Source organism: Neopsephotus bourkii, unplaced genomic scaffold (assembly GCF_033783945.1).
Source record: "Neopsephotus bourkii isolate Nb327-2 ecotype Australia unplaced genomic scaffold, CSIRO-AGI_Nbou_v1 NB_318, whole genome shotgun sequence".
NCBI classification, from domain to species: Eukaryota; Metazoa; Chordata; class Aves; order Psittaciformes; family Psittacidae; genus Neopsephotus; species Neopsephotus bourkii.
In genome coordinates, this window is record NW_026900826.1 from 4109897 (window position 1) to 4125983 (window position 16087).

Genomic DNA, 16087 nt, shown 5'->3' on the forward strand with positions numbered 1-16087 from the left:
TGATACCTGTGTAGTTTTAAAATGTTTGAGCTAAAGTTTTCTATGCTTGGCTTCTACCTTAAGGTGGTGGGATTTTTTGTTTCTCAGCAAGTGTTTCAAATCATTTATCATTCATGTTTAAGTCATGAAAGCACACAGGTGTTTCATAAAATCTTCATACCTTGAAGTATGGAATCAAAGCTGAACATCCCACTTCTATGAAACACACTGTCAATGCTGGTGCCTAGTTTTCACTACAGTGACAATTTTAATTGAAGCGCCATTACTTTTTTTGTTTGGTCAAACAAAGCCTATAGAGAATACATCCCACATGCTGATATACACAGAATCAATCTTATTTTAGTCAATGAAAGCGACAGTCTTTCATTTACTTCTATTAAAAAAAGCAAGGTTTTTTAATACATGTTTAAAACACATGTAGAAAATTATGTATAAGAGTCAACATCGTGTTAGGTTTGCAAAGACAGGTAGTAATAGCAAAGAAAAACTTTGGCACTTCTATGCAAGTGTCTGGTACACTGTACACGTTAAAACACTTTAATATTATGGAACACCTAGAACATCCTAAGAATTGTTCTATGGAAAGCACTGCCATTTGTAGGATTCCTGCTATGTCTGGGTGCAGAAGTTAGAAACCAAGACACGTGTGATGCTTCTGCACTTAGCAGGAAAATGGCAGAAATATTGTTACTGTGCACCCCGATAATGCGATATCCAACACGGCAAAATACAAGAAAAAATATATTCAAAAAAGGATGCAGTTAGGGCACAAGTAGGGAAAACAATACACATTAAACAGTGAGGATAAAGCAATATTACACATATTTCTTTAGTAATTGTCCTCAGAAGTTCAGAGGTACATGGAAAGAAAGCTAAATGCAGGAGTACATAAATCTATTTTGTGCAATTAGATTTGCACAAATGATCTTCACATCTCTTGAGCTATTTAAAGGTTAAACTTCTTTTCCTTCAAACACACTTCCTACATGTAGAGTTACACACTTTCCTTTGACAATTTGTTTTAATCTTTGTCATCATAGCAATTCAATTTTATGTAGAAAATTTTAGTTGTCCCTTATTTTTTATTCAGTGTCCTGTATGTAATTAATTGGCATAGAATGCTACCAAGTAGCTAAGGATCCACAATTTGGAGGTGAGGACAGCCACTGAATAGAAGAGCAGCCAAGCAGGTACTATACTTAAGCTTTATAATCAAATACCTTATGAATATTATTTCCCAGCAATGCACATTTCAAGCAGGTACAGTAAAATCACCACTGCCATTACCTGAAACACAGATTAAGTAATAAAAATCACCAGGATCACCACATTGCATAGGTAGGAAGCACAATGTGGAAAAAACAGCACTGAATTTGAAAAATATATATGAATAATTTAAGTGTCTTGTAAAAATGTATCAGATATTTTCAATCAGAAAAATAAATGGAATTCCTTGTTTCTGAAGGACTGGAGCCTTCACAAGGATTCAGTACTTTTGCAAAATTAACAAATCAGGTTTTGTGTATAAAAAAAATAAATAAATAAAAATTGCCCTCTTGTGTGTGAAAAGTAAGACCCCCAGGCTTGGGGCTTCAAATACAACACAGTTTTTTGAACTTGGGTTTTAGAGCTCACAGACCATTTTTAAAAAGCAGCTCCTACACAGTTATTGAAAAATTATAATGGCATGAGTACAATTAACACGTGAAAGCACCTTTACTCGTCTGCTTAAAAGGACCAGAAGAAGTTTGCTGCATTTTGGACACATGTCCTTTGTCACATGGGGTACTGTTTGGGCTGGCACTATGAATGCAAGTGAGTGGTATCTGCACTTGACTTTATTCCAGTATAACATATTAACAATAACAGTAGTGACAGTGTCATAGACAACAATGCAATAAGACAATCCCCAGTGTATTCAGATAAACACCTGTAAGACGATTAAGCCACCACATCTTCTCAAAAGGACTGTAAGTGTACGCTTATTTTTGACTATAAGTGAGATCTGACCTCAGCAGAAATACTCTTCAGGCATATGTTTCAAGGGGGTTTTAGTGCTGCAGCTAGCATCATGCAAGAAAGTTATCAAATTGGCACTCCATGGTAGAGTATGAAAAATATAACATAGGCAATGTAAAGTTAAACATGTCTTATGATTATGAACAGGAAGTTCTATTAAATGATGTTATTATGTTTTTAAACTCTCACTAAGCATGTTGTAAAACAATAAAACAGAACAAGAATTGCAAGGCAATAGAAACAACAGGAAATTAGTAGACAATTCATTCTGCAAGTATGATGAACTTCACAGAATAAAGTCATATTAAGCTAGTAATAATTGAAAGGCTAAATCTACATCTGATAAATGGAGATTGCCATCTCTGAATGAGAAAGATTGCTCTTTAAATTCTACCCATTTCTTCCTTGCTCTGAATACATATTAGCAGTGTGGCTCTGTAGACATACTACCATATGCTGTATACAGCAAGTAAAAAAGCACTGATCCTTTTATTACTGCATATTATCATACTGATATTTACCTTTTTTAAAAAAAGCAGGAGACCAACTGCTTAGGAAAACGTAAAAGCAATACAGGTAACAGTTAATTTCCTTATTGAAGTGGATTTCAAGTGCTGGCTATTGGAAAAAATATTCTGCACTTTAATTAGAATAAAATTTGTTATTGATTTTCATATTTGTCTTCTAGCACACATAAGTTTGGAGCATATCCTGTACACATGCTATGTTAATATTCCAAATGTATTACTAGATCAATATTTGCCATGGAAAGATATTCTACTATAATGGAAAATTATAATGGAAAGTTGCCCTATCTGCATATTAAAATTTAAGTAAATACACTAAACTACACAGTTAGTTCCTGGCTTCTGTTGTTTTGTTGGTTTTTTTTTGTTTTTTTTTTTTTTTTACAGCACTACCCCCCATGCATGGGTAATAGTGACATTTAAACTTAGAAAAATTACTTTGTTCCAAAGGACTACAAGGATGAGACTGAATTTATCTTATTCTAGACCTATAATAGCAGCAGGGAGCAAGTTATGCCACCCTCCCTCCTCCTTTAGACTCCTCTTGTAGTTCATGGGGAAAAAGACTTTTACTTATTCCTACTTTCTTCTGCTCATTATAAAACCAACATGGGCAACTAGCTCATAGATAGAGGACTTAAGTATAAATAGAGTTCTTAAGTATAGATAGAAATCTCAAGTTAGATAAGGTAAATTTCACTGGAAGGCAACTACACTCATGGTATTCAACACATTTCAGCATAAACTATGCTGAAATGCCTATTTATTTGGACTAAAGGCAACCCATAAATCTCCGGTAACCTCCCATTCACTAGGTAAAATAAGGTCTCTTCGGCAGCCTCACGAACAGAGGGTACAACAAATTCTACATGAAGTAGTACTAGTTTGGGTTTTAATCTGTGTGACAACATTCCTCCCACAACAAAGTATTAAAAAGCTATTATGAAAGCCTTCTAAAAGACAAATATTTATAAAACTTCAGAATGTTTTCTGAAAAATGACATCAGCCTCTCACAGGAAACTGGACGATAATCTGTTCTGTATTATGGAGTCTTTCATCTGCTTAAGGGGCCTGCCTCTTAATTACCTGATGGAAGAACAGTTTTGAAGCTAAACTGGTATAACTGAGAGGCAGTCATAGGTAGTAGATGCCCCTAAACTTTTGTCAAGTCATCTGTCACATTCAACAGAATTATTGCAGATTCTACACCAGTGGAAATATTGAAATGTTCATGGAAATTCTTGAACCCACAGCCTGAAGTTACACACAGACTGGCTGTTCTCCCAGTTATCCATTAACTCCAGTACAGTAACACTGTGCAGAGTTTTATTTTTTTTGAAACTGCAAACAGTGATACAAGTCTGACAAAATCAGGTCTTCCCCTTTCACTTAAAGAGGCAAACCTTCAGTCAAGAAGCTAACTGCATAGCCAGAAGAAAAACAAACACTTTCTTGACTACAGAAACAACTAAAGTTTGTATTATGTCCATTTCCATAATGGAATCCAAGCACAAGGCTACTACTACTCTTCACCCTAGTTAACAGGGAATACACTTGCAGGTATAAGCATGTGGTACTATGCACAGCTGCCTGTTCACTTGCCAACAGATGAAAATCATAACAAAAGGCTGCTGTGTTTCTGGAGAGGTTTGTCTGTAATTCTGTGTACAGCTTTCCCATATATCTGAACAATACTTCAGTGCCACTTGGGCAGACAAAGTATCTACATAGCTCTTGATCCGGGTCAGGACAATTTCAAGGATCAACGCCATGACCTCTTGTGCTCTCCTGCAATACAGATATAATTCAACATTAAACCAACTACACTACTTCCTAGTAGGCTTTCCTAGGTATTCACCCTAGGTGGCACCTTTTAGTCAGCAATACTTGACTGAAATAAAAAATCTGTTAATTGCTAATCTAGCAAATAACTGCATCCTTTCTTGTGTTACAGCTGTTTTCTATCAGAGGTGGTGATTGTAACTCTTACTCCTGTTTGATACTAGTAAAATATATACGAACAGCAACTAAACCCCACACTTTTAACTATCTGCACCCTTTCTGAGAATGCAACAGATATGAACAGTGGCATCAATTTTAATTCCTCTAACTTTGAAATAGACAGCATTTTTACATCTGACAGTTACAATACACCCTAATTTTTGTCTCTGTGGTACCATTGCAATCCTACACTATTAAATTTCACTGATGTATAAAGAAATCACTATACTTCAGCACAAAGTTATCCAGCTGTACTAAATAAAATTGCATTAAAGATGTAATTCTGCTCCAAGCCCTTCTTTGGGCTGCCTTGGGCATTGTCTGGTGATAGGAGCTATTAGTTCTTATGCTGTTGAGTGCAAGAATTTGCATCTCTATAGAATTAATGAGTCAAAATCATTTTCCATATTGTTAAGCACATGCAGCAGCACTGAATTTACTCCACAGTACTTACTGTCTGGAAATCTAGGAAAGAAATTGTTTGTTTAACTGAAGAACCCCACTGCACCATAATGTGCAATGTATCCCCATTGTCAGGAGTTAATTCAAAGCCACCACATACAGAACTGTCTTTTCTACACAGATAGTTCTTTATACCAACAACCAAAAGTTTCAGTTTGAAGATGAGTGAATTATTTAGCAATTATTTACTTAGCTCCAGAAGTCTGTGATACTTGTAACCTGTCAGCACCATTTCTAATTAGTATTACACATTCCTGAAGTACTAATAAAAGGCTAAACAAGTAAAAAGCTGAGAACTTGCACAATTGGTCTTTTTTTTTAAGATGTGGGATACATTTTAACCTTCAAAATTTTTACCACAATACACACTTTACCCAAAATATCTAGACCAAAGAAAACAAAGATATTATGTTTATCTTAAAAGTGTGAAAGTACAAGACACAAGCCCCCTTAGTGCTCAGTACAAGCACAATCCTGTTGTGCATCCTCCTGCAAACACTAGTGCGCAAGTCCTGCTAAAGCTATCCTTGATATGAAGTAGTGTTTCTTCATACTGCCCCTACAGCTCTAGAAATAAGCTTTGTTACTAATTCAATGTTTAAATTTTTTTTTTGTGATATGATGAATTAAATTATACTCTCTCATATCATTAGCATAAGTCTTCTGGCTTGAAGGTTGGGTGGGGGTTTTCAGTTTGTGTTTGGTTTGGGTTGGGTTTTTTTAAGGATATAAAGTGTTGCATTGACATTCTGTGTGGTCTGAGTCCCTTTACAATCCAATGTCTTTTCAAAAGGCACATGAAGATTTGCCACCTTGTGAACTTTAACCTTAATTGACATCACAGGAGCACTCAAGGAGCTGTCGCACTGTACCCTACAAATATAACAACAGTACACACTATGAGGAAAATATATTGTAAAAACATGTATGAAAAATAATCATTACATGCTCAAGTCTGCTTTAAAGCTTTAATATCTCATCTATCTCCTTTCTTAAAGTGATTAAATTCTGATAGAACATAACTGAGGAAAATCAGTTTCAAATTATAGCTATGACAACAGATTTATAAGGAAACAAACAATTGTGCTTGTTCCTTATTACATTTCTGTGCTCAATTTTATTGCAGAGTTTCAAATGAATGCTAATCCTTTGGTCAAAAATTGCTCCACTAGAAATGCTAACTAATGTGTAAGTACAATCACCTTCAAGGATGCCTCACTCTCAAATTGATCTGTACTTAGGAAACAGCCTACCCACAGTTACATGTTTTTGAGAAGTACCCCTTTTAGCTGTGAAATAAAAGAAACCATCTGATATCAAGGTTACCCACAACTAAATTTCTCAACTGTTTTCAAACAACAGTTTTAAAAGAGTAATGAAAATGTAGAATAATGAAGATGTAGACAGAACAGCCAAAAACTGGTGGCATCATTACAAGCTTCTCCATAAAACTGTGTGTATTTGTTAATGATTGCTGAACATTCAGATGCCTGCTCTCATTTCCCTTAGTTACAACAGGAATCTATTATAATATCTTTCCATCCTACCTTTAATATTTTACCACTAGTAAAGGTGACTTTCTGGCAATTGCTACAGAACAAGCAAGTAGACTATCAAATTAATTTCACATTTTTGCTTTTTGGTAAAGGGGCAGATAAATAGTATACATAGGGGAGATAATATATAGTATATATAGGGGCAGACATAACAGTATGACAGCTTATACTGTTAACAGAAATACTATTTGCATAGAAAACGTGCGTGCTGCCATCACAGAGGGGGAAATAATCATGGATCTCATAATACCTTCAGGTACAGAAAAGAACACATTAGAGAGGAAGCACTCTTCCTTTAGAGGAACAAGAAAAGAGGAGAGGAAAGTAGCAGCTTGCAATATTGCAAATGTGCTGATGGAGACTAGTAAAGTGAAGGGATTAAAGAAACAACAGGACAGGAAGAAAGATCCCAAGACACTATCATTCTACAAACCCTCCAAAAAGAGGACTGAGCAGAAGGGTAGAACCCATTCCCCTTCCTGACCGGAGAAGAAGAACAGAAAACATCATGCAACTAGATAAATACAGAACACACATAAGAAGGATGACAAATATTTACCAGAAAACACAATTCAAAGCTATGAAGAAAGCAATAGCAAATAAAAGCAGGATAACAAGTTTAGAGTACCCTAACTCAAAGCGTAATGTTTACTTTTGAAAATTTTACCTTGTATTGTTTTTCCCAGCACTGTACCTACAGATAAATTCTAAGCAAAGCCATCATATAGTCACTCAGCAACAGCAAGACACCAAAGAAAAATAAGTACAACACTGCATACAACAGATGCACCTTCCCTTCTGTGTTTTTCAGAGACAAAGAATTTTTAAATTTTAAAATGCAATGCAAAAATGAGAACTTCATAGTACTAGCTGTAAGAAAATCATACAGTGTAAATCCACCTTTTTTTTTAACTGACTATAATTCTTAGTTCAGTTTCATTTTATTCTAAACCTTTTTACTTAAAGCAGCAATTCAGTACATTTGAGGAAAAAATAAGCACCAGAAGGCATTTCCTATGCCAGTTTAATAACATTAAATAGCTTACTATCACAATACGCTTGTAATTTATGCTGAACCCATTTTGCAAAGTCCTTCATTAAATGCAGATATACTGTACATTAAGCCAAGGGACATTTGTGTCCCAAGCAGATAGCCTACACAGTGTGTTATAATAACCTGCAAAGTAAATTGTGATCTCATTAGTTAAACTGTGCTTTCATACAGTATTAATATGCTGCACATTTAGCAGTTCTATAGTCCTCCCTCCCAGGACACAGACGAATCATATGGAAACCCTGCATTGTAATGTCTAGTACCATCACAGCTCCTAAGCAGTTCTATCTGTCAAAGTTCAAGTAGCTATGTTTATTACCCTTGTGAATCAGCATTACACTCTCATTACACCTGGGAATCTAAAGTTTTACCTGCAACACCCAGCTTTAGTTTTTCTGAGTACATAGTTGTAGCTTTGCAATTATCTTCCCCAATTAACTGATTATCAACTAACTTCCAAGGTTTCTCAGATTATGATTTTGCTAAAGAAAGCAGAACTTTTGCCTTCTCACTTGGGATCGTTAGGACTAAAAATTTAATTCTAATAACTAAAGAATGTAACATTTCATTTATAGCTTCTAAAAATCTTCTCAATTCATTGTTATGGCAGTTAATCACCTGATTGTCAGGATCTGACTTAAGCTTGTATTGCATTTTATTAATGACTTATCTTGAACCATACAAGGATTTTATTTCTTGCTTGTTTATATAAATAAACTAATACATTCAATGGGGTGGATCTCTGCTTTGGTCTTTTAGAAATTAGGTTTGTATAACACCACATGACAAACAAAACTTTAGGAAAGTACACAAAAAAAATCCCTCTCTTTTTACCTGTTTCAATTTCCCAAATATAAACCGAATTGTCCTCACATCCAACAATTAGCAGATTTTCAACAGGGTCAAATTTTATCTTCTTCACAGGAAACAGGTGCTTTCTGGCATGTAAGAGACATACTCTCTTCTGAAGGTGTAGAATTGCTACAGAGTGATCACTGCACACACAGCACACTATCCCATGGTCTTTTAACTGCAAAATAGAAAGAACTTCAGTTTCAACACTAAGCAATCACAACCACATCATTTTAACAAGCCTCATACAAGTTGCCCAGTGATTTCTTTCCCAGAACATACTCATTTTAGAAAGTGTTTTATTTCAGCCTGTATCTCCAACTTGCTTTTAACAGATTAAATGTACAACTGCTCTCCTGACAGGATCTCCCTTGTTTTTGCAATTAAAAGAAAGTATTGAAACACTTGACTCATAATACTTCACTTATCAAAGCAGCGATTATATAACCAAATATACAATAGCAGTTCTAGAAAAAAGATATTAAAAAGTTACTTTTAACCAAACTGCTGTTGATGTAACAAAATTATGTCAGGTCTTATGACACAAAAGACAAGAGTAATGTATTTCTAATGAAAAACTGGGTATGATATACCACATGGATCTGAAGGCTGAAAAGCCTTCCTTTCCATACCTGTAAGTAATTTTTGGTGACACGCAAAGGAATTCACCCTATGAAAAGATTCATCCCCGTAAAGAAAATTGAAACACCACCCAAGCAGGCATTAAATCCTACCTAGTTTTCAGAAAAAAAGGCTAAAGGAAGACTTACAAATATTAAGAAATGACACCATTGCAAAACCTCTCATGGACTATTTAATACTGGCATGTAAGTGAACTCCGAGTCAACCTTAAGTATCAAATATGATTTCACAGGCTTTCTAAGAGGAAAAAGATGAAATCCCTATCCCATGGAATTCAATGGGGACAGGATTTGTTCCACAAATTTTCATACTGCATTCACTACAATAAATCTAACATTTTCATACAAATTCCACTTAAAATATACACAATTATTCTGAATCTCATAAACCACAAAAAAAAAATATATGCAAAGGACCACAAGGATGTGTCAAGAACCAAAATCAACTATACACACTTAGATTAAAATACTATTGCTCCAAATCTTTCCTTACTATGTTCTAACCCCTAGCCTTACTGATTACACTTTTAAACTTCAGAAGTTCGGACATAATCAGATTAACATGTAGACTGATAATCATGATATTAAGAGCAGTGACTAGAATGTAAAGAGCTTCAATTTAACATGTCACAGGTTTGGGATCACTTTTCTTAATCACTGAAGTTAAACTCATAAGAAATCAACCTCCTGAAATTAAAAGCAACTTGCAAACAAGATAATTAATGAAATGTAAATTAAGGATAGAGTGATCAAGGATACAAGCATTGCCAAATGGTTTTTAACTTTATATACACACACATATCTGGAGATACTTTTTTCTGTTTGTTTTTTTTAGACATAACTTATTATGCTTTTACTTACTTTATAGTTTTCTGGAGATCGCAAAAGCTCTGTCACTGGACCAGCTTGCAGATTAAATTGGTGTAAGATGCCTCCAGTAAATATATCCCAGCAGATCACAACAGAATCCTGGCTCCCTGATAACAGCCAGCTTGGATCAAATCTTACTGATTTATCATGTGGATAAAGTAAACAAGTGATTCTGCTACTATGACCATTCAGAACCTTGTAAGGTGCATTATCTGAAACAAAGTGGTACATAAATTATTTCTGCTCTTTAAGAATAGGAGTTCTATATAGTATATTTCATAAAATGTCACAAGACTCAAAAGACTAAACACAACAATTCTTTACATGGGATCAAAGAATTTCAAACATGTTCTTAAAATGAGGATAACAGCCTGCACTTGGAGCTTTATTACTTAGTTGTACCCTTTTTATTCCTTCAGTAGAATGGTCTTATAGAGGGGTAAAAGACAAAGATGTCATGATATGGGCAGTAGTTGTTTCATATATCTCACTTCCAGGTGACTCCACCCCCACTCGATCCCCACAGCCATTCCAGGACTCCTAACAGAGCAAAGCACCTTAGTACTACTAAGCTGTGATCTAATAAATCAGTTAAAGGGGAAAGGAACATCCTCATCTTTCATTTTTCCCATTCAACCCCTGACCATCATCCCTATTTTTCAGAGGATTTTTACAGGGCTCACTGGAGGGCATATCAGAATTAAGCAGTCATCTGTGCTTGATTAAAATTAATTCAAACAAAATTCTTACAACTTACCTTTCAAAGATGTGTTTTCCAAAAGTCTTGCTCTTGCAGTGTTTAAACCCAGCGTTACAAAAATTTTCCCATTTTCACATCCACACACAAGCTTATCGAGACTGGGTATGTATACAGAGGAACTGACAACTGCACTTTCGATTCCATCTTTAGATGCACAAAGATGATCAATAATGCCCTCTGACTTTGAATGCTGTTTACCAAAATTATCCTGAAGACTCCATGTTGCTGTAATTGGGATCTCTAGAGGGTGTGGGAAGTAAGTCAGGGATTTTTTTTTTTTTATTCAAACCAAAATAAAAGTCCAACCAAAGCAAAATATTTGTCTCTTCATCACTTCCCCCAACTTATCCTTTCTGCAGCCTAGAGATAGAAAGTCGGTAGGTGCTATTCCAACACTAGATTATATCTCACAAAGCCCCTTCTTTTATACCTCCCTATGAAGAACAGTAAGCAAGAGCAACTAAGTAAATTTTCATGACACTTGATACAGAATCATTTATGGGCTCATAGCAAGGAAACAGAAACATTTTCTGTTCTGTGAAGAATTTCTAGGCACTCATCTTTGTTAGTGTTTTGCTCCTCCTAACTCCAGGCAATCATCACACAATGAATAAGTGAGCCTCACTTCCTAGTGTGAAAGTATTTTCATGAGAATTTAAGTTTTAATGAAAATTGACTTAAAGACATAGTTAAAATAGGGTATCAAGGGCACAGAATTGTCAAACCTTTTGGAGAACCATCAAATGTTGACACGGGGACATCAGGAACATGCCACAAAGTGATCCTTCCTGAAGCATCACCAGAAAAAAGAACCTTATAGAAAGGCTCCTTTCTTTCATTCATGAAGCCCATGACAAAAGAAAAACTCTGCCAAAAGAAACAGTAAATCAATATGCTGATACAAAGGAAAAATGTGGATACCAGGCATGTACGCTGGAAGTGAATGCTTAGCTTTGTGTTGGGGAGCTGTCTTGGAACACCAAATAAAAGTCCTTTTTGCACCAAAGTAAACTGGGAGAGGTGTGCAGGAGGATAAAAAACCCACAAGCAGATCCTTTATGGTAAATGATGTAGATGGCAGGTCATCAGCACAGGCTATTTTGTTCCACACATCACAGTTACTTCGTGTAGACACAGCTTAACTTTGCTCCTTCAAGATAGTGTATCAACATCCCCATATGATGGATATATTTTACAACATTGAAGTTTGTGAGTAAATTATACACTAGGCAATTCTACTGTAATGTGGTTAGGTTTATAATTTAAGAATGAAGATCAAAACTGATCATGACAGGCAGTTTTGTTGTCTCAAATCTGCTATGAAAAATATTCAGATAGGTAAATATAAAAGCAGAAATATTAGAAAAAGGGAGGTGAGATTACTTTAAAAAAGCACATGCTCTGGGGGAAGCATATGAGCTTCCTGACAACACCATAACCCTATTATTTGCTAAGCCATGTGTTTTGGCTATTTCTTTTCCCTCACGATATCTGACCTTTTGGCATCCTTCAGCGGTTATCCTATCTGATTTTAGATCACAGCATTTTGGGGAAAAGCTGAATCGCCTGTGCTATTGTCCTTCAACTGAAAATGAAATCTGTCAGGCTTTGCAAGAGTATGCAATAAAAATGCTTTCCAAGAGCCTGTATTTGTCAACAGAAAGAAAGAACGTTAGAAAATCTCACATATGTATTTGACAGTGTTTCTAGTCAGGTACCCTTGCATACCTTCAGAAACTGTTTAAAGACCTGCTTGAGCTCTCATGTCAATACATAAGCTAATGTAACTGCAAGCAGGAATTAAAGCCACATCTTTCAACAATTACTATTTCATAAACAGTATTAGCAATACAACTAAAAAATTACTTCAACCAGCCTTTCTATAGCTGAAAAGGCAGGATTTTTTTCCTCCGTGGAAAAAGTACACATTGCCAAGAATTAAGAAAAAAATATGCTATTAGTTTGCAAATGAAAAATTAAGAAAAGAGCAAGTCTTATTCAGTGATTTCATAGAACAATAAAATCTGTCAATGGACTCATTTTTTTAGGGACCACTCAGGTAACTGCAAACAAATAAGGACTGAACTTTCAAAGCTTACTCTAAACATTTGTCAATTTACCTTTTTTTCTTTCACATCAGTAAAGCAGAGTAAATGAGGATAAACAGTTTCTTTCAGCACCTTCCCATCAGCAGGATATGTGCTTTTAGAAAGCCCACTGCATTATTAAAAAAAAAAAAAAGGGCAAAAAAATAAAGCTTTAAAAAGTCATATATTTTAGAAAGCAGAACAGCAACATCCAAGATTCACAAGTTCAATTAAAAGTTACCAAATAAGTAATTACAAGCAACTTTTTGAAATCACAGCACCAGCTGCCCAAGTTCTACATGGCTAATCTTATTCCTATGTCCCCTGCTGTGTCAAACAAAGACTGAGGGCTGTCAAACTCAGGGTAAATCTTTGAGTGCCAAAGTGGTTTTGTTCTGGTTTTTGATCATTTGCAACATGCAGAGATTTTCCATAATAAACCTCCCAAAGTTCATCTTGTACCTGAACTTTTTGTGTGAATTTCCCATCTGAGCCCACCTGTTCAGCAGCTGGTAGATGTAACTGTGACCATCTTCTGTCCAGATGATAAGTCTGTAAGCTGCTAGTACTTCTCCACCAGCAAAGCACTGACCACTTCTACAGAACTCAGTACAAAGCAAGGAGAAATCACAGTAATCATAGACCTAAGCTCAGAAAAGAAATAAAACAACAAAATAATGAAATATAAACATTAGGCATTCATTTTAATTCAAGACTGTTTGAGGCAATGGGCAATAAGTAGAACTTGGCTCTTTGTAGTCTAACTCTTAAAGTCAAAGCAGTTTTCATACTTCAAACTGCCGCAAAATCAGAATCAAGCCTTACGCTTCTGAAATAAAGTGACAACAGAAAAAAAAACAGCATTAAAGCCTTCTGTTATAGTAGGTGATTTTGGATTGGGTTTACTTCCTTGCCTTGCATTTATTAATATTTACAGGAGTATTAATTTCTTAGAGAGAAGTAGGTAATGAATTTAGCACAAACATGACATGGAAGACTAATAGAAGCTATAAATGCTTCTATATTCTTGAAAAGAGGATCTGCTGGCATAATCAGCACACGTCTTAAAGAGATTCTTCTTTTTCTTTGGGAGCAACAGAGATTTTTCTTTTTCACAAATTAATTGAAAACAAACAACATAATTCCCTTTGCTTGCATGAATTCTTCCATTTCTAGAGCTGGTAAAAAGTTACAACTTGTTTACTTCCTCTAAAGTTCCCATTTTAAGATGAAACAGGAAATGACTAAGATAATCTAGGATATTGCCTGCTTGTTCACATTCCTAATGGCCTCACAGAGAAAGTAGTCATAGACACATTTCATTAATTTATTCCAGCAGTGAGAGGAACTAGGATTTTTTCTATGAATTATCCATAGCTTAGTTCTATTCATTACGTAATTTCTAGTTAATTTGCTTTGTATTTTCATTATTACAGAATTGGGTTAAGGAACCACTCTAAACACATATGAATGTCTCCTATGCTTACATACCTTTCTAATCATAATTTTTTAAAGCTGTTACTTCGTTGAAATATATGTTAAAAATCCAGCATTACTTATGTACCTATAACATTACCTTAAGATTAAAATGCATAATGGAGACAGCACAAGAAACATGCACTCCTTGTGGAAAAAGCATTACAGAAATTCATAGAAAGCAGTGCATGTTACACATATTTTTCCGTGAAACCCCTATCCATTGTATACGTGGAATTTCTTTATGAAAGCTTCTGTACAGACTTTTTAAATATCCCAAGAGAAGTCTCAAGGATGACCTACAAATGTATTATTCAAAGTTGAGGCAGGTGTATGTGGAATTTTCACCACCCCCCACCAGGAGTGGTGTTTGGATCAGGCAGATGTTGCACTAATAGCTCAGTATTATTTTTAAATCTAGGAAAAACAAACACAGTAATTTTAAAATAAAGTTCAGTTTAACTAAAACCTTAAATAAATCAGTAAAAGTTTCAGCAACTACATAATGCATTTATTTTCTTCCAGCTATAAAAAAGAGATACATTCCAGGGCACTTAGTTTTGCTGGCATCTATTAGTGGAATCCAGGCTATTGCTCTCGATGGAACAGAGGACCCTGGTCACTGAGAACTTGCAGACTGTGATTACTTCTGTCTTACAGAACTTACAACAGCTTTTGTGCACCTTTGGCTCCTTTTGAAATGCACTGTGGACAGGACTTTAACACACTCAGTGCTCTAAAACTGACTAATAACGTAAACCCCTTTCTACCCAATATCAAACTTCAAAACCAGACATGCATACAATAAGCAATCTCAGTCAGGCAGTTCGGACAGCAGAGAAGGGATGACAGTGAACAAATCTAAGCTGAGAAAAACAAGTATCTGCACATAAAAATTACATTAGCATTTCAAAGTTATTAATAACATTTAAGAGAAAGTATAATGCTCAATAATGTACCTGCCAGCATGTGGAGGACACAAGAAGAAGGAGCCTCTCTGTGTATGTACAAAACCGTACCGCTTGACAATTTACACAGTCCAGAGATTTTGATTCCTTCTCACAAACACTTTGTCTCTCCTTTACAGCACAGAGGAAGAAAGCCATAAGATTATTCTAGGTATTTGATCTTTTACTTTTAAGATAGAAACAAACCGTTGAAAATAACTTTATTATCAAGATCATGAATCTCAAAATTATGATATTTGAATAATTTTTATTAATTATAGATTAAATCACTGAAAACTAATGTTTTCTGCTTCAAAAAAATATCAACAGTATTTAAATCTCTCAAAAAGAGGTATGCTAGTCATGGAATTATGGCTATCAAACTGCAAAACATTCTTATTACCCCTTACAGCTCCAAGTAAATATAGCAATACTTACTCAAATACAGCACTTTAAAACAAAGTAGCTGGGTTGTTACTAACTCTGCACCCCTCCCTTCGCAAAAGAAGGCCCCAGGCAGTAAAAGGATGGCACGATACTGTGTATGCATCTCTGGTGTGTAACCTATTGCTAAGGTCCTCAATTTCTACAGTGTGACAGTATTTTTTACCCTAATAATGTTTAAAAGGCCCCCCAGAAACTTTGCAGGTAAACCAAAAATGCATCACGAAACCACTACTATGGTATCAAACCTGACAAGAGTCTGAGAAGCTCAATTCTACCCATTAACAAGTAGTACTGTGGCATGCTTTTCAGTTTGTCAAGTAAGGCAATAACTTATTATGGATGTTCAGAGAAGACTGTTGACATTTCACCATTTCTGTTGATGATTCA

At 35.3% G+C, this 16087-nt stretch overlaps 1 protein-coding gene across 4 annotated transcripts in view; it reads right to left on the bottom strand.

The window, feature by feature from the left end:
* Positions 1-16087, bottom strand: part of WDR72 (WD repeat domain 72) — a 113580-nt gene that overhangs the window by 78881 nt on the left and 18612 nt on the right. For all 4 annotated transcript variants that reach the window (XM_061347441.1, XM_061347439.1, XM_061347440.1 and 1 more), the window contains 7 exons: positions 15266-15385; positions 13329-13474; positions 12864-12960; positions 11469-11610; positions 10741-10983; positions 9975-10195; positions 8455-8650 (listed from right to left, as the gene is read on the bottom strand). In XM_061347441.1, coding sequence (XP_061203425.1) covers positions 8455-8650; positions 9975-10195; positions 10741-10983; positions 11469-11610; positions 12864-12960; positions 13329-13474; positions 15266-15385 — 1165 coding nt within the window. The remainder of the gene's footprint in view (positions 1-8454; positions 8651-9974; positions 10196-10740; positions 10984-11468; positions 11611-12863; positions 12961-13328; positions 13475-15265; positions 15386-16087) is intronic.